A 19,942-nucleotide genomic window follows, 5' to 3' on the forward strand; every position below is an offset into this window, starting at 1 on the left:
AAAAAGTGCTTCATTTTTTCAATAATTATGTATAAATGATTTAGTCAGTGTTTGCCCATTGTAAAATCTTTTAAATCCCTTATTTACATTCTGACATTTATTACATGGTGACATTTTTACTGTTGGCAGGTGATGTAGCTGCTGCATGTTTTTTTGGCAGTTGGAAACAGCTGTAAATAGCTATTTCCCACAATGCAGCAAGGTTCACAGACAGGAAACTGCTAAGACTACGTACTCAGGATTTCTTTGTGGGAGGGGTTTCACCACAATATCAGCCATACAGCGCTGATATTCTGTTTGTGAAAAGGAATAGATTTCTCATGTAAAAGGGGGTATCAGCTACTGATTGGGATAAAGATCAATTCTTGGTCGGAGTTCCTCTTTAATCTTTGTAAATAACCACAAACAGTTAAAAAAAAAAAAGGAACAATTTTATTCACTAGAGTACATTATGACATTCAACTGACAAGTTTTAAAGAAGAAACAGTTAAGAGCAAAGGATTTTACCACATGGCTATGCAAACATACAGCGTATTCCTTTCTGTCCATATGATACCCATGACTGTTCGCACTTGTGTAATGTTGCAAGTACATTTTGCATAGTTCAGGACAGACTGGTCATGTTACTACAAGATTTCTCCTCTATATTGCAAACAAAAAGCACTGATGCCTGAAATAATCACATAAATAGGAACTCCACTTAAAAAGTATTTATATAGTTTTGGATGGTAGTTACTTTGAATGTTTAGTGCGTAAAATTACAGCGGTCCACAAAGCAATGATGTTACCGGTATCTTAAAAATTGGTGATCTCTTTATCTTGTATCTCGTACTGTCTGTGACTATAATGCTGGGTACACACCATGCTATTTCGCGTCCGATCGACGGGAATCGGGTGATTATTTCCAGCTTGTCCGCCCTGCTCCTATTGATGCCGTTATCAATCGGGAACAATTTGGACATGCACACACAATACAATTTCCTGTCGGATTACCAGTCGATCAGACCAGAAATTGCATTCTTTGTACCCAACATTAGAGTATTGTGTTTTCTAAGAAAAGTCAGGAGGCTTGATCGTTAAAGGGAACCTAAACTGAGAGGGATATGGATGTTTCCTTTTAAACAATACCAGTTGCATGGCAGTCCTGCTGATCTCTTTGGCCACGGTAGTGGCTGAATCACAGACCTGAAACAAGCATGCAGCTAATCCAGTCTGACTTCAGTCAGCGCATTTGATCTGCATGCTTGTTCAGGGGCTGTGGCTGAAAGCATTAGAGACACAGGATCAGCAGGAGAGCCAGGCAACTGGTATTATTTTAATAGGAAAAATCCATATCCTCCTCAGTTTAGGTTCCCTTTAAAGAGACAACAAGAAATAGAATACTGATGAAGGAAATTTAGAGGTATTTACGGCAAGAAAATTCAATGCAACCCATAAGGTCCAATAAAGCAAGCTGAGAAACAACACTTAGTGCCTGTCTCAACCAATCACAATCCAGCTTGCAATGGCACGGCTTTGAGTACCACAATTAGGATTTGCAGCTTTTGTTTCCTCAGCCTTCTCTTACAAGCTGCTGGATTATTAGACCTTTCCTAACTTTTCAGCAAAAAAACCCCCCAGAAATCTATAACTTAAATCCAGATGTAATATTAAGTGACAGAACAACTAAGTGGAATTTTGCTTTATTAACCACACATGCTGGAATGCACTCTCTTAATAGGGGCAGGATTACTATTATTTTTATCAAAGACTGCCCATCATTGCATTGTGTTTGAAGTGGCTCTGTACAACAGGTTAATCCTCTATGTTGCTGCTTATGAGGTTTCCCCTCATCTTCTGTTCTGGTGATACTCAGCGAGCTGAGCTTCCTGTTTTTCCACATCGGAGCACATCCTCCATATATACCTACTGAGAGCCCACTGAGACTGTCACTAACCTCTAGGAGGGCATTCTTCATATGCTACTATAGAGAGGAGGAACAGGAAGACCAGCTCATTGTCTCGCCCAATGTCCTGGGTGTCACCAGAACCAAAATAGAGGGAAACCATAAATTACGGAATACCAACATAAATTATGAAGAACAGAAAGCATCACTATTACTTGCATGATTTAATTGACATCCAGCATAATATTAAAAAAAATCTATATACTAAGCATAACTAAGGCTAAGCACAGTTTTCCAGAAAAAAAAATTAAGCTGTCTCTCACTGCAACAAATTAGGTGTAATCTTTTTACCAATTAGGTGTAATCTTTTTACTGAAAGTAGGCACCACCTCTGGCAGTGGATAATAGCTCAATTGTTCTTCTAGTTTGTATGAGCGAGTCTCCCCAAGCATGGAAGAAAGTTTGTAGTTATTGCATTATAATAAAGTATTGAGCGAGGAGAAATTTAGATAGGAAAACCTGAAAACTAGATGTATAGGTGAACTACAGGTAGGAAAAATGTTGGGGAATCTTACTATAGAGCATATATATGTAATTGTTTGTCCTTGTTAAACACTCCAACAATGAACCAATAAATGGATCCTCCCGGCCCCTTATTAGTTACATGGGAGGGAGGTGCATTGTGACTTGTCTACTAAATGCTGGTAAGTAAATGGGGAATATGATAAGGATCCCACTGCTTAGTGCAAGGGCAGAATATTGTGGCCTGTGACATTTTTATAAGATATAGAAACTCCCCACATTCCACCCCTAGACCACTCTTCAGATGTAAAAGAACCACTGTATATTGTTCACCAGATAACCAGATAGGACAAGCAAATCATATACTCAGCGTCAGATGGATTCCTTCATAGCTCACAGAGATACAGGGACTGATTAACTGATAAAAGTGTAAACAAATAAGAGCAAAAGGTGTAGCAATTATCCAGAACAACCAATCAGAATCACTCATTCGTTTTACTCATTGGTTTCTCTGGTCAACAAGACTGCTTGTTTCCTTTGTACTCAGGCTTTGGAGTCCTCCAAGCAATGGGCACCCAACAAAAGTGTCTGCTTATCTTATGCACGCACAAACACTGTATTTGTGTGGTTATTACCAACAGGCGATAGGCGATGTTCAGTTTCAGAGCAGACAAATTAATTGTAGGTATTAGCCAGTTATTGTCAGATTACGTCTAAAACGACCTAACCTGCAAAAGTATGAGTAGTTTTAGTTTTCTGCTGACAATATTAATGCCTAAGTATATGTAAGGTGAATTTGTATTCAGACCGGGTAAATTTTCCAGGTGTTTGTGTGGTTAAAGGGTCACTTAAGTCTCTGGAAAAAAAACACCTGGGGCTTCCAGCAGCCGACAGGCCAGGATCACGAGTGATTCTTCGCGTTGCCGGCCACAATGGCGCCCTCTATGCTGCTATAGAATATAGCAGCATAGAGGGGGCTATTGTGGCTGGGAACGCGAAGAATCACTCGCGTTCCCGGCCTGTCGGCTCCTGTCGCCGAAACCGGAAGTGGCTGCCGGCGGGGCCAGGAGCATCTGATGGAGTCTGCGTGGGCACAATACAGCTGCAGGGGGCTGCTGGAAGCCCCAGGTGAGTAAAACTCATTTTTTTTTCCAGAGACTTAAGTGTCCCTTTAAGGTCCGGTTCACATGGACAGCAGGCGGCTTCCGTCGGCCTCCTTGTCCTTTGATGCCACGTTCGGGGGGGTGCGGCGATTGTTGGCGTCCCGCTACGATCGAGGGTTTGACCACGCAAGGGGACATGAAGACGCGTCGGCTAGGCGACCTTGGAAGCCGCATGTGGCTTCTAGGGCCGGCTGAAATGATGGTGAAAATCGGGATCGGAACGCCGCCTTTGCGCAATCGGTGGAAATCGCGCAATGTTAAACGTTCCCATTCACTTGAATGGGATCATTTAGCCGAAGAGTCCTGTACACTTAGCAGTAAATGCCGCCAAGCGTCCGTGTGAACCGGCCCTTAAAATGCTCCGGACTGTTCCTGTCCTGTAGGGCAACCTGATGCAGACAAACCAGGAAGCACACACTGACAAGAAGACCGATGCAGGCTGAATGAGAGGAGTCCAGAAACAGGGCTCCTTCTTATAGAGTATGATGGCTGCATTCCAGTCCCAGGAACACTGCAGAATATACATCTGCCACCAGCCCCGTCTGTGCAGCACAGGAAAGCACACTTTCCTTTGGAAAAGATACCCTATTATATTCACAGCATGGCAGCACACGTCAGCCTACTGCAACCCTGCAATTTTTACTTTTCTGGACATAGAGAAGCTAACAACTCATTTTACATTTCATTTTATGGCAAATCTAGGAAATTAAAAAAAAAAAAAAGTATTTCTGACTAGTTTCTGGTTTCACTAAAATGTCCAAAGTTACACGGCTGAGAGATAATATAAGAACATCGGACACACTCCAGGTACAACATCACCAGACACAAACAATACTCCGTTTTCCACACAAATCTAAAAAGGGACACAAATTCTAGTATAAAAAGTCCACAAAATCCTGTTAACCATTTCCAAGCAGAACTATTGAATTTTCAGTGCCTGAGAAGCATTGGTGGAAAACATTCTGCGTTTCTGCCTCCAAGACTGGCGTTGCTGTAAGGAATGATGGCATCTTCACTTCCAGCCTTTATTTTTCAAGTAAGGTATTTTGAGCTGAAAGATAAAACAAAAATATAATTATAAACTATGGTAAGACAAGGCAGCGTATGCTGAACATAAAGAGATACTGGGAATGTGTCAGCACTATATAAATAGTTAAAAAAATAAAGTTCTGCCTGAAATCTTACCAATGTATCACTTTTAAAGGACCACTAAAAAAAAAAGTAGGCAGTTAAAATCTGACCGAACCGACAGGTTTTAGACCAGTCCATCTCTTCATGGGGGGATTCTCAGGGTTTTCTTTGTTTTCAGCAGCATTTCCTGAACAACAGTTTAACTGCCAAAATACTAAGATACCAGCCAGCCTCCCTACTCACTTGCACACTATTTTGTCAGTTAGACTTTATAACTGCTGTACAGGGAATGCTGTTGAAAACAAAGAAATCTCTGAGAATCCCCCACGAGGAGATGGACTGGTCTAAAACCTGTCAGTTCTGTCAGATTTTAACTGCCTACTTTTTTCGCCATAGTGGTCCTTTAATGATTTAACTTTCAGGCCCCTTTTACACCTAAGCTATGCAGTGATCGCGCGGCAGGGAAGCCTACCACAGCATTGCAGAAATCAATATTCATATGCCCCTAAACAACAGTGCAACGACAGGGTCATATCTATAGCACCGCCCCTGCGCAGTGACATACGTCCTGCAGGACATGAAGTACTTCACCGAATTACTGACAGTCCATGCATATGCGCTGCGTCGTACTGCGCTCCCGTCATTTACACTTACTGCGTCACCCATTGACTCGCCATGCCACATAATTCATGCAGCAGGCACGGATCATATGGCAACAAGCTGCAGCCTTTGCATCGGTATTGTGGTGGTTTGGATACTTCCGGCGCACCACAATGCATGAAGTGTGGAAGTCTCCATAGACTTGCGGCGAGGATGTGGCAGGGAAGTGTAATACGGGGTGTCGCAGAGTGCAAGTAGTGTTATATGGGCCTTATACAAGAAAATCACTTGAATGATCAAAATTGTTTAATATTGTAATACATTTTATCAGTAGCTCTGTTGGTGAATGCATTCCTTTCTAATGTAGTGGTACTTTAGTTAGGCCTACTTTTAGACCACTCACAAGCCCCAATTCATCAAGCATTGCCGCATTCAGTAATGCAGAAAACAGCTGACTTTACCAAGCATTTAGAAAAATGTCAATTCATCAAGGCTGTTACCGCATGAAAACCTGAAATTACCGAGCAGTGAGGTAAATTACCAACTTATTCGGTAAATATCTCAACAAATGTCAGTAAATGTCAATTCATCAAGGTTACAGCATCAGGTTTGATTATTACCGGCAGCTCAGAGGTGGTGAAAACCAGATTTGAATGCCTTCCGTGTGGTTATCCCACAGATTAACATGAGCAGGAAGCCAATAGGAACAGCCCCTGTCTCCTGGAAGTCCCTGTGATCAGATCTGATAACTTTTTACCCCCAAGGCAGTGAGCAGAGAGAACGGAACAAAGGCTTCCCCTGAAACCCTTTGGCCGTTTAACCCATTAGCTTGTTTGAAGATGCAGAGGAGCTGGGGGGGAAATCACCTAAGCATGGCATGTGTAAGGGCCTGTTTTCACTGCATGCGGATTCTGGATGCAGAAAAAAAATGACTCCAATAGAATGCCTATGGGCCTGTTTCCACTAAACGCGATTTGCAGATTTGCAGATTTCTGCATCATGCATCGTTTCCCATAGCCACATGCAGAAATCTGGATGCAGAAAAACTGATGCAGAACTAGTGGAACTAGCCCTTAGATGTTTCTGGGGAGTTCATCTAAGCTGTGGCAGTTAAATAATAGACAGATTTAGAGCAAGCAGAGGCAGTATAACAAACATGTACATCTAAATGGATGTCAGGATGCCTCTTACTAGTGTAATGCTGTCACTGCATGAAACAGCTTACTCTTCTGCTGTTATTGAACATATTTTTGTCATTGGGCTTTGGTAAATTGCCAAACTTCTACCGCAACTGTGAAAATCTTGATAAATAAGCAAAAAAAAGTCTAAAATACCGAATGCGATATTTTAAGATCTTGTTTTTTTATCGAACAGCTTTTGATGAATTCAAGTCTGACTCACAAAGCTTTTCTACCAAATTATCTCACCTTATTTATTAACTCACAATTGACCTCTCCTTAATTGACATAACTCATGGTTTACCTCTCCTTATCTAACTTAACTCATGGTTTAGCTCTTCTTAGTTGACAGAACTCATGGTTTATCTCTCCTTATCCATTTATCTCATGAATTATCTCTTATTTGTTTATCTCATGCATTAGCACTCCTTAAGGTGCGTACACACGCACTACGGCAATGAACGACGGGTCCTTCAGACCCTCCCGCTGAGCGGGCGTTCCAGCGACAGTAGTGCGTGTGTACAGTCTGTCGGCAGATCCGCTCAGTCTGCCAGTCTGCCTGCCTGTGTACGCAGCTTTACAGTTAAGGTGAAAAATAAGTAACCTTTGGGAATCAACCCTATTGTTCCTTATTCAATTCACTTTTCTCCTAGGAGATAATTGTTCACCTTTTGTTTAATATAACTTTTGCACTCTGCAATTGAAAAGGTACCAAAACGTAGATGAAATTGATATCAATTATTTTGAGTATTTTCTTGTTTGCTGGTGGCTTAAAGGGCATTTTATTGATAGAGTGTGAACATATCACCTAGGAGAAAAAGTAAATTAATCAAGAACCATTGTTTCCTTAAAGTGAACCCGAGGTGAGAGTGATATGGAGGCTGCCATATTTATTTCCTTTTAAACAATACTATTTGCCTGGCAGTCCTGCTGATCTATTTGGCTGCAGTAATGAACTGATTTACATCAGAAACAAGCATGCATCCAATCTTGTTAGTTCTGACAATACTACCGACATGCTGCAAGCTTGTTCAGGGTCTATGGTTGATAGTATAAGAGGCAGAGGACCAGCAGGGCAGCCAGGCAACTGGTATTGCGTAAAAGGAAATAAATATGGCAGCCTCCATATTATTCTCACCTCGGGTTCCCTTTAAGGTGCGTACAAATGTCCTGATTGTCATTTAACCTCCTTAGCGGTAACCCCGTGTGTGACACGGGGTAAGCTGCCGGAGGGTGCCGCTCAGGCCCTGCTGGGCCGATTTACATAATTTTTTTTTGCTGGACGCAGCTAGCACTTTGCTAGCTGCGCCAGCACACTGATCGCCGCCGGCCCGCGCCCGATCGCCGCTATCCGTTGCGGCGCCCCCCCCAGACCCCGTGCGCTGCCTGGCCAATCAGTGCCAGGCAGCGCCGAGGGGTGGATCGGGACTACCAATGACGTCCCGACGTCGCGGACGTCACCCCGCCCGTCGCCATGGCGACGGGGGAAGCCCTCCAGGAAATCCCGTTCTTTGAACGGGATTTCCTGATCGGAGATTGCCGAAGGCGATCGAAGCAGGCGGGGGGATGCCGCTGAGCAGCGGCTATCATGTAGCAAGCCCTGGGCTCGCTACATGATTTAAAAAAAAACTGCTGCGCTGCCCCCTGGCGGAATTTTTCATACCGCCAGGGGGGTTAAACTGGTTGTTTGAACTACTTGAAGTGCAAACAACAAGTCATTCAGATGTCCTGTACAAACTGACCAACAAAGCGGCTGATATCCTAATTTACATGTCGTTTAACCAACTTGAAAATGGACAATGGACTGGATAGAACAATGGACTAGATTAATTGACTGATCAAACGACTGTATGTGTGAACGTCTATTAGTTGGACAAATCACTAGAAGTCGCTTGTACATCCGATTCCGGATAGCAGTGAATGGAAAAAGATAAGAAAAAAGAGGGGAAGATAAGAGAATTGACTGCGGAATCGAGCGGCGAAATGACCAAGCGGCAAAATCGAGCTGTGTGTGCCCGGCATAAAGCTGTACACACCATATAATTTTGTGTTAGATACATGGTTCGACAGATTATTTCTCATAGAAGTGAATGGAAATAGATAAGAAAAGATAACAGAAACGAATCAGAAATCGATCGGATGGAAAATCAACCCCCCCCCAAAAAATGCATTGTGTGTACCCAGCATAACAGACGTTTGGCACTATACTAGCTATACTGAGCACTATACTAGCTAAACTGGGGCACTATACTAGCTATACTGGGCACTATACTAGCTATACTGAGCATTATACTAGCTATACTGGGGCACTATACTAGCTATACTGGGCACTATACTAGCTATACTGAGCACTATACTAGCTATACTGGGCAATATACTAGCTATACTGGGACACTATACTAGCGATACTGGGCTCTATACTAGCTATACTGAGCACTAAACTAGCTATACTGCACTATACTAGCTATACTGGGGCACTATACTAGCTATACTGGGCACTATACTAGCTATACTGAGCACTATACTAGCTATACTGAGCACTATACTAGCTATACTGGGCAATATACTAGCTATACTGGGCACTATACTAGCTATACTGGGCACTATACTAGCTATACTGGGCACTATACTAGCTATACTGAGCACTATACTGGGGCACTATACTAGCTATACTGGGGCACTATACTAGCTATACTGGGCACTATACTAGTTATACTGAGCACTATACTAGCTATACTGGGCACTATACTAGCTATACTGGGCAATATACTAGCTATACTGGGGCACTATATTAGCTATACTGAGCACTATACTAGCTATACTGGGCACTACCTACCCATACTGGGCACTATACTAACTATACTGGGACACACTGGGGGGGGGGGGGAAATCACACGGCCAGCATTTCCTACCCCAGGCTTATATGGGGGTCAATCATTTTTTCCTGGGTTTTCAGGAAAAAGTTGGGGGGGGGGGGCTTATATGCGGGTCGGCTTGCATGCGGGTATATACGGTAGGTACCTTGCCATCAGTTCCTCTCAGAAGCTCACCATTTTCTTCTGACAATAATCCCTTCCAGTTCTGACAATATTTTGTCAGATCTGAAATATATCAGTTGCTGTCAGTAAAATATCAGTTGCTGTCAGTTATAGCTGAGAGGAAAACTGATGTACCAAGAAATGTCCATGTTTCCCTATGGCTCAAGTAGGCAATGTTACAGTTTAACTGTGTGCTGACCAGAAAGCTGTTATGGGTAATCCATTTTCAAAATGGAGGATGGAAAATTCCCTTGATCACAGTGAACAAACAGGATGTGGGACAGGAGAAAGACACTGAGGAGTAGACTACATGGAAGGTAAGTATGACTTGTGTATGCTTATTTTGACTTTTAATTTTCAGTTCAGGTTTTCTTTAAGTCTACTTAGCTGATTAATGTTAATTTCATATCTTTACCCTTCTTCATAATTTCATCTTGCATCTTACAATTTGTGTGCTGTGTTGACTATTTGGGAGCAAAGCGGGAGGCACGTAAACTCCCCAGCCCTCTTTCGGTGGTCCTTTGCTTGAGGCGGTGGTGGTATTGAGTCGCCTACTTTATTGTATGGAGACGTATGTGTGCGGCCTTGCCTGCTACATGCTATACGCTGTGTGAAGCTAGTTAGAGCTGTCTATGTAAATTTTGTGTATGACAAATACTTTATGCTCTACCATGTGTTATGTTAGCTCCACCCATGTCATTAATTGGTGTGATGTGGCGATGCATATACAGGTGGGGGGGAGTAACTTGTCTTTAATAAGAGGTCTGTACCTTTAGTAGCCACACTCTAATGAAGCGCCATTGGGCACAAAACATGTAGGTGGGAGATGTCATTGCACACTCCCGCCATGAAGCCCACGTTAGTTCCACGTGGAGATAGGTTTGCTTTGCAGAGGATTGTTGAGCTTGTCTGCCCGTGTACGGTTTGAACTGCATGTCTAAGAATTCTTTCTCACACCAGCGGTTGGTGACCCTTGCATTAGAAGTATGGGAAACCGGTTGGGTGGCCGTTAGTACCCCCTCCTTCAACATATATTTTGCATCAACTGCAGGTAAAAGCTGGGGAGGAGACTCTACCTATTATTGTGACGACTCCTGAAATCAGTCCCGGATTCCAGATCCAAGAGTAAAAGGACCACAAAGTACACTTCTTACACTGTTAGTTTATATCCTGACTGCACTGACAGTACCAGTGTTGTTCTACTTGCTGAAATGGGGGACCCCCTATGCAAGGTCATCAGAGACTAGAATAGGACCAGTCTCCTAGGCCATGACTTATCTGAAGTTCTTCTGATCTTTTCTTGCATGTTTTGCATTTCTACTATTTTCACTGACCTCCCCTTTGTTTAGGGGACAAATGGGCTGTTTATCCATGGCGGTGAGGGCACCTTGAGTCATTTTAGGTTCATGTGGCTTTTGGACTGTGTATGTGATTGCACATTTTACTATACTGCCTAAGCATCCATGTATTTATTTAAAGTGGATCCAAGAGAAACGTTTACTTTCATATAGTTTATAGGGCATTCCTCAAGCCAAATACTTTTTTTGTTTTGTTTTAATACTCTAATTCCCTATAAACTAAACAAGCCTTGCCCACAGCTTTTTACAGTGCCTTGGCACTGTAGCAAGGGCTTATGGGAGCTTAGTCTGGGCAGGAGGAGGTTACTAGCCATTGATTTCAGAGGCAGAGGGGAGGAGGGAGGAGGAGAGGAGACTGAATTTATATACAGGCAAGCTGATAGCATCTCCAGCCCTCAGCCTGTGACAATGTGACAAACAGAACATGGCTGCCCTCATTGTATCACAAGAATAAATAATCAGAAACTTTTGAAGCTGTTTGCAGCTAGATATGCTGTGTAAACTATATAAACTTTAGATAAGATATATAGACTAGTTACTTGTTATAGTTAGTTTTTCAACTCGGATCCGCTTTAAGCCTTATTAAACTATGTTGTTATCTTTTATCCTTAGGTACGTAATACATAACATCTTAAAACCAAATGCATTGAAATGGAATAGCTTCCCCACATCTGAAAATGAAATGTATTACTTCAAGATAGTGGGCAGAGCCATCCAGAGAGGAGGAAGCAATTACCGGCATTTGAATGTAGGCCTATTTTAAAAGCATATTAGTGTGGAGTAAACAAAAGGATGGCATCAATCAATGGCTGGGAGACAGAAGGTCAGCTGAATAAACACTAAGCTATACTAACAGAAAACTGCAAACAAATAGCAATTTGGTGCAATAAAATCAACCACCAGTCAGAAACAAAGCTACGCATGCATTTTATAGAGTGCATGACAGTCCTAAAATAATGTATAGATTTGAAAATTGCTGTATTTTATGCAATATATGTATATACACACGGGACCGTGTCCTCGCTCCCGCTGATGTCACCAGGAGCGTACTGCGCAGGCCCAGTATGGTCTGTGCCTGCGTAGTACGCTCTTGGTGACATCAGCGGGAGCGAGAACACGGCAACGCAGGTACAGTGGTTTTCAGACTTTAAAGTCTGAAACTCCAGAAGTGAACCGGAGGCGGGGCCGGAGCATCGGTGACTGACTGCGCGGGCACAGGTCGTCTGCGGGGGACCATTAGAAGCCCCGGGTAAGTTCAACTCATTTTCCACTGACCCCATTACATTATTCCTTTAATGTATTATTGGCTTTATTCCCCTTCCTGCAGCTATCAGATTAAATGACAAAGAAAAGCACGATTTTCAACACTGAGGAAATATTCTGCTCTACAGGAAGCAGAATTAAAGAGACTCTGAAGCGAGAATAAATCTCACTTCAGAGCTCATAGTTAGCAGGGGCATGTGTGCCCCTACTAAAACGCCGCTATCCCGCGGCTAAACGGGGCTCCCTTCACCCCCAAACCCACCCCCGCAAAATCTACGACCAACTTGGTCATAGATTTTGCTCTTCCTGGAGGCAGGGCTAACGGCTGCAGCCCTGCCTCACAGCGCGTCTATCAGACGGGCATCGCCGCCTCTCCCCCGCCCCTCTCAGTGAAGGAAGACTGAGAGGGGCGGGGTTCACTGAGAGGGGCGGGGGAGAGGCGGAGGTACGCGTGGGCGGTTAGCCCTGCCCCAATGTGGAAGCGCTCCCCCGCTGCACGGAGGGGATTTGGGGGACCAGGGACCCCCGTTGAGCCGCGGGATAGCGGCGTTTTAGCAGGGGCACACATGCCCCTGCTATCTATGAGGTCTGAAGCGAGATTTATTCTCGCTTCAGACTTTCTTTAAGGTGCCCATACATCTAGCGATTTTGCAGTACGATCGACCATTCAATTCAATCATTTTATGGAATCGAGAAGGAATAGTGTGTTTCAGAATTTCCAATCCATTAAAAGTGGCTGATTTCATGTAGAATTGACCAGCTTACTTGAATTGGCTACTGTTTACATGCCATTCAATCGATTTTTGCATTCAGAGCATGGAGACATAACATCGGTCAAATCAAATGTGAAGGTGAATCGCATAGGATATCGCTTGTAGTGTGTGGGTTACTAGTCTATCGATTTTCGATCAACCACACTAAAGTTGATTCCTTAATAAAGTTGATCGCTTTGTCGACTGAATCAGAATCACTAGATGTATGGCTACATTTAAGGTTTATACACACCTACCAACTATCTGTCCAATTATCTGCCAAAAATTGTCTGTTAAAGGATACCCGAAGTGACATGTGACATGATGAGATAGACATGTGTATGTACAGTGCCTAGCAAAGAAATAACTATGCTGTGTTCCTTTTTTACTTTCTCTGCCTGAAATAGTTAAATATCAGGTATGTAAGTAGCTAACTCAGTCCTGACTCAGGCACGAAGTGACTACAGTGTGACCCTCACTGATAAGAAATTCCAACTATAAAACACTATCCTAGCAGAAAATGGCTTCTGAGAGCAAGAAAGATAAAAAAAGGGGACTTTCTTATCAGTGAGGGTCACACTGTAGTCACTTCCTGTCTGAGTCAGGACTGAGTCAGCCACTTACATATGTGATATTTAACTCTTTCAGACAGAGAAAGAAAAAAAAGGAACACAGCATAGTTATGTGTGTGCTAGGCACTGTATATACACATGCCTATCTCATCATGTCACATGTCACCTCGGGTATCCTTTAAGCCTCATTCACACGCTCAACAGTGGTCTTTTATGCAGCACAATTGTCAAACAGCTTTTGTTGTGAAACAAGTTGAAAAAACTAAAAAAAAGTATTTTGCTATTGTTCAAAAAGCTGATAAGACTGATAAGAAGTCAATCCAACAATTGGATTGACGACTTCTTATCAGTCTTATCAGCCGTTTGAACAATAGCAAAATACCTCCCGATGGGCGGGCGTTCTGCCGACAGTCTGATAAGGCTGTTTCTGAACGATCCGCTGAGTCTGCCGACAGCGCGTACACACGTGCTACTGTTGGCAGAACGTCCGCCCAGCGGGAGGGTCTGGCGGACCCGTCGTTTGCGGAAGTATGGCGTGTGTACGCGCCTTTAGTGTTTAAGTTGACAGGTATCGATCATTAACATTCACAAGCTGATTAGTTTAGTACAAATATCAAATTTGGTGCAGGGGAGTCTCCCCTAAAGGCGCTTACATCGGCGGATCAGTCAAAACCAGCCTTATCAGCATGACGACAGCCTGTACTCATATGCAAACTGTCATCAGAACGACCCGTAGTTTAAAAAAATCTGCCGTGTATACGTGCCTTTATTGTGAAGTAAAGTAACTAACTAAATTTAACTAACTTGGGCGGAGTCACAGGGAAAGTCATGTGAGTGTGGTTTATGGTTATTGAGGGGGGTAGATTGTTAAGGTTAGGCATCGGTAGAGGGAGTGTTCAGTGTGAGAATAGCGTTGTTTTGGCTTCACCGGACATCCTTTTTTATTCCACAACGCCCTTTCTGCATGCTCCTATACTGTATAAGCAGTATGTTAAGCATGCTACCTGGAGTTCATATTTAATATTCAAGTTTTCTGCTCGAGCTGCCAGTTAAAGTGCACTCTAGATAAACCTAGAAATGAGGCTGTGCATTTTGTAATATGGACAGGCTGGACAGTTTAATTAGAGCCTGCAGTAGTAGTCATCTACTGCATCATCAATACTGCAGACTTCTCCTATTATTCTGATACAAAAACAAAAACATCCCAAGCTGGTGAGAGAATTCATGTCCTCATCTCTCACATGGTAAATGTAGACAGAGGAGGTTTGCCACAATGTGTGTTAATATATGTGTGTACACCCACCTTTACCTTGAAATATCGTATTAGGAGTGAAAGAGAAGCCCTCAAAGTGGAGGGAGGTAATCAACAAGGCAAGACACAGATATATCTCCTGTCGGACTCAAAGCACCAGAGCTGCAGCCACTAGGGCGTGCTCTATAGGCAGTAGCAGTGTTAGAGTCTTGCCCAAGGTCTCCTCACTGAATAAGGTGCTGGCTTACTGAACAGGAAGGGCCAAGGTTCGAACACTGGTCTCCTGTGTCAGAGACATAGCCCTTAACCAGTACACTATCCAGCCAATTTGAGGTCACTTCCACTGGGCCAAGCTGAAGGCATTTTGGAAACAAGCATAGGGGCCAGCAAGAATGTACTTTTGCATTCCTGTGGTTGTGGGCTGTTTAACTTGTGCAATTAGTGGGAACCATATGTGTGTAAAGCATTGGAAACTACCCAAACACTTTAAATATGTGATTGCAGAGGTCTTGCCATTAGCACATTCTCCTGAGAGAATAGGATGGGACACTAAACATTTTTTATCAAGCATTGTATCTTTATAACACAAGTCATTATCACAACTCTCTGTAGAACATCACTATGCAAAGCCATGCTACTCACCTTGTGGGTCATTCTGGTCCTTTTGATTGTCCATGTTAACATTTTCTGGATCTTCTAAAATGAAACAGACACACTTTTAGTTTCCCAGTAAGCAGATACAGACAGAAGACTACTTTGTGATGTTGGGTAGAATCGGTTGGGCTGGGGAAATAAGGGTTATTACAGACATACTGATCACATACCTCCCAACTTTTTGAGATAAGAAGAGGGACACTTAAGCCACACCCCTAACACACCCTTATTCATGCATGCCATAAAGAGGTCATAGGAGAAAGATGTTTTAAAATTCAAACCCCACTGGTTCTTTCTCTCCTGGTTCATTTTCCTTCATAATAACACTTGAAAATCAGAAATATATAAATGTAATTGATGGGAATAAATTTTAGGGTTAAGTAACGCACATTTTTCAGGAGAAAATTACATATATTTACATAGATCTGTACATTAGTCCTGAAATAGGGGCACATGAGGAAGAAAGAAGGACAAAGGAACAGGGTCCCCAAAGAGGGACTGTCCCTCCAAAAGAGGGACAGTTGGGAGCTATGTGATCACCCAACAGCCAGGCTATGGGGTGGCTAGACAGGCAGCACAGTTTCTGTTTTAAAATCAGCAATCCCCACTGCGCAGGAACTACCAAAGACGTCTTTACATTTTGTGTAGCCTTCCAGCCATTCATGCAGGCTGGAGACCACCCTGTTAATAGAGTTAAGGTGGCCATACACTGGTCGATTTGCCATCAGATCGACCAACAGATAGATCCCTCTCTGATTGAATCTGATCAGAGGGATCATATGGCTGCCTTTACTGCAAACATCCTCCGGCCGGCGCTCTACTGTTTAAAATTCCTGGCGGGACAGGAAGTAGCCAGCCGGAACCCGGCGGTGAAGAGACAGCGGACTCATGCCGGTCGGATCAGGTAATGTATTGCCGCTAGCGTCAGTCATTGGGCATTCGAACGCCGCTATCGACGCATTCCCGACCCGCCGGCGATCGAGGGAAATCTTCCGCACGGATGGAACAACGGGAATTGTCGGGAACGATCGATTTCGGACGGAAAGTGATAGTTCGGTCAGCGTTTGCGCGACGATTTCACAGCTGATTCGATCACAGTATGGGCCCCTTTAAAGTCATTGCACACATTTCCAAAGACTGCATGTCCCACCCTCTTCATGTAGATACACTGGGCCTGACCCCAATCACTTTTTCTCCTAAGGCTGCTTACAAACGAAGACGTTACAGGCGCACATTAGTGCGCCTGTAACGCTCCCCCAACACACAGCAATGGAACACAAGTGGGCTGTTCACACAGCCCACGTTGCGTTACATGTAACGCTGCACGTTCTTAAGAAAGTGCAGCATGCTACGGCGTTAGAGCGGCTTAAGCCGCGTTAGACTGTCTGCACATGCGCAGTCATGTTGGGGAGAAGCAGAGAGCGGCCAGGCACATGGCTAATTAATATTCACTGCACGTTGTGACGTGCAGTGTTTACTTCCTGGAGCGGCCGCTCTGTGCGGTGATTGGCCGGCGGGACAACATGATGCTGCATGCGCACAAGAGTACGCATCACGGACGCCAGAGTGAGCTGCACAACGCGGCTCACTCTGACGTCCACATAGAAGAGCACCAGGCGTCGCGTTAGGTGCACGTTATGCGACCTTAACGTGGCACCTAACGCAACATCTTAGTGTGCAAGTAGCCTTAAAGAGGAACTCCAGTGAAAATAATGTAATAAAAAAAGTGCTTCATTTTTACAATAATTATGTATACATGATTTAGTCAGTGTTTGCTCATTGTAAAATCTTTCCTCTCCCAGATTCACATTCTGACATGTATTACATGGTGACATTGTTACTGTGGGAAGATTATGTACCTGTTTCTAGTTGTTCTGGCTTTAACAGACAGCTAGAAACAGCCATTTCCTGTCTGTGAACATTGTTACATTGTGGCAGTTTGCCCAGAGTACCGTACAGTACCAGAGCCTCTTGTGGGAGGGGTTTCAGCACAAAATCAGTCATACAGCGCCCCCTGATGGTCTGTTTGTGAAAATCATTTTATTTCTCATGTAAAAGTGGGTATCAGCTACTGATTGGGATAAAGTTCAATTCTTGGTCGGAGTTTCTCTTTAAGGTCCTTTTACACTTAATCAGTTTCTCTCAGTTATAACTGAAAGCTAACTGATTTTCAAAGTAATGCTCATGTTTTCCTATGGCACAGTTTACACTAAACGCGTTTTAACTGAAAGCTTTTTCACAATGTACTGCTATGGAGAGAAAGAAAAAAAAACATGTACCAATGTGTACCAACTGATTAAGTGTAAAAGAACCCTAAGTCCTCCTTGGGGGAGACGGTGAGGGACGAGCAGTTAAGGAAGCCCCAGTCAAGTATGGAAGCTGGGACGCTTCTCGTCTTCCCTTTAATAGACAAATTTGCAAGGTATTCTGGAAAACTATTTGCAAAAATGCACATCTGAAAAATGCAACTTAGGGTTCGTTCCCATTACAAGCATGCAAATTTTTGTGCGTTTGCGAGCATTTTTTTCATGCAAATTCGCATGGGTAAGTACATCTTTTTTTTTTTCCCTGGCGTCATTCATTACTTTTGACATATGCATCTGGAAATGTGTTTAAAAGAAACACACGTAAATTGTGCGGAAAATTGTTATACAGGCAGCCGATTTTTTCCGCCTGAAGGAGCAAGCAATTTTTACCTGTATTGGAAACAGACACATTGAAATACATTGTGTATGAGAATTTGCTTGTGACTAATGCATGCAAATTTGCCATAGTGGAAACGGGCATTTATTGGACACAGAAACAAAAAGGCTGCATGCGGTTGTGAGTACTTTTGGCACATGAAGAAGGCATTCTGTCCACCTCTATACACTGTTTATATCCACTTATTGACTTGATTGCTATTAGAATTTGCTGAAGATAAAGACTGTTTGCTAAGCAAGCAAAGCAGGAATCATATCTGGGTGAGTGATGTGACAGCTGCAGCCCTGATTTCTCCGTACTCCCTCTGACAGGAGATGGGTGTGATCAATGCAGAGACTGCTTTCAGCATGCATTTTATACACATGAGATTACTCTGGGCAGGTATGGCCATGGGAGATGCTTCTATTCTATATTATGCCAGGATATCTTTCCTCTTTTAAAGCCTTATTAGCATTACCCAGACTCATCAGGTAATGGTCCATAAGTAATCTTTTAGGCAGGTCCAAAAAGGTGGACAACACAGGAACAATGCTGAGGAAATAACTTTTCCAGCGACATTGTTGAAGTGATTTGTCGTTTCCACACACAGATTTAGCAAAAACAACCAACTCATTTAAATACTGCGTGTGCAAGTGGAAACGACATTATGCACGACATGTTTACGTTTAGTAGGTCAAAGTCATTTAAATGACATTGTACACACGTGGCTGACTACACGATATCTGCCCAACAGTCATCTGAGTTGATCCATCTGATGGATTGGGCAAAATGTCTGATATCGGTCGCTTATCATGTCGTTTGGCAACGTTTTTGCCCACAGTTGTTGTCCAACATAGTGTATTCTGAGCTTTGTTGGACGTTTCAAACCACTTTAGTTATGCGTGTACGAGGATGGAAGAACGCTCCAAAGCATATATCCTCACAATGTATACTGAATAAATGAAGTTTATTGGCTGGATACATACCTGCTTGTCCTTTAAAGCACAGCTTTTTCTTCTGATAGGCAACAAAACTTGTAACGGCCCCAACAGCAGCCACACCCAAAGCACTCAAAACACCAGCTATGACGCTTTGTTTCTCTGCAAAGATAAAAGTAAACATAGTCAGAAAAAACTGTGGTCCAAATCATCTGCGCTCCCCCATGATGGGCTATCCCCTAAAGGTGGAAGTCGCCTGCGCCATAGAGCGGACCCGACTGGGATCGGCTATTTCCACCTGATCCCGAGCTGAAAGCCACAACTGCGTCTGCGCTGGGCTGCCGTTCGGAGGGGCCCAGCGAGACCACCGTGGGGCGGAGGCCGATAGGATACAGAGGCTTCCCCCTACCAAGGTAAGTACCCCCAGGGGCACTTTTTCTGTTACAGGTTTTCTTTAAATATCTTTTTAATTCAAGAATTGCAATCGATGTTTCTGATTGATTGTAACATTTCAAAAATCTGACCAATGCACCACATACCTATGTTCAAGGTTTCCTCACATATGAGAAAAAATACTAAAAACTCAGAAACAATTGCTTGGGTTTATACATCAAGAAATTGTCAATCTACCACACACCATTCAATTTTCATATAAACTGAACATAAAAATCCAGCACTCCCGATCTTCTTTTGTCAAATAAAAAGGGGAAATTTGATCAATTTATCGAATGAATGAAAGAAAAAAAAAAAAAAAAACTTTAGATTTTTTGGTACAACCAATCGTATTTATTGAATTGGTGTAAAATTGGATATTTTAATTGTATGGTGTATGGCGACCTTTAAGCCCCCTCTACACCATGCAATTCTGTGTGCAATCGATCGAATTTGATTGGATCGATTAAATCCGACATGTCCAATCGGGATTAATTCAGTAGTGTGGTCGATTTTGCGTTA

The 19,942-nt window shown here is 43.1% G+C and overlaps 1 protein-coding gene across 2 annotated transcripts in view; it reads right to left on the minus strand.

Moving 5' to 3' along the window:
* Nucleotides 1-409: 409 nt before the first annotated feature.
* CD99 (CD99 molecule (Xg blood group)) overlaps nucleotides 410-19,942 on the minus strand; it is a 106,121-nt gene continuing 86,588 nt past the window's right edge. For both annotated transcript variants that reach the window (XM_068269936.1, XM_068269937.1), the window contains 3 exons: nucleotides 19,037-19,150; nucleotides 15,357-15,410; nucleotides 410-4,621 (listed from right to left, as the gene is read on the minus strand). In XM_068269936.1, coding sequence (XP_068126037.1) covers nucleotides 4,596-4,621; nucleotides 15,357-15,410; nucleotides 19,037-19,150 — 194 coding nt within the window. In that variant the 3' untranslated portion in view covers nucleotides 410-4,595. The remainder of the gene's footprint in view (nucleotides 4,622-15,356; nucleotides 15,411-19,036; nucleotides 19,151-19,942) is intronic.

This window comes from Hyperolius riggenbachi, chromosome 2 (genome assembly GCF_040937935.1).
Source record: "Hyperolius riggenbachi isolate aHypRig1 chromosome 2, aHypRig1.pri, whole genome shotgun sequence".
Classification (NCBI taxonomy): Eukaryota; Metazoa; Chordata; class Amphibia; order Anura; family Hyperoliidae; genus Hyperolius; species Hyperolius riggenbachi.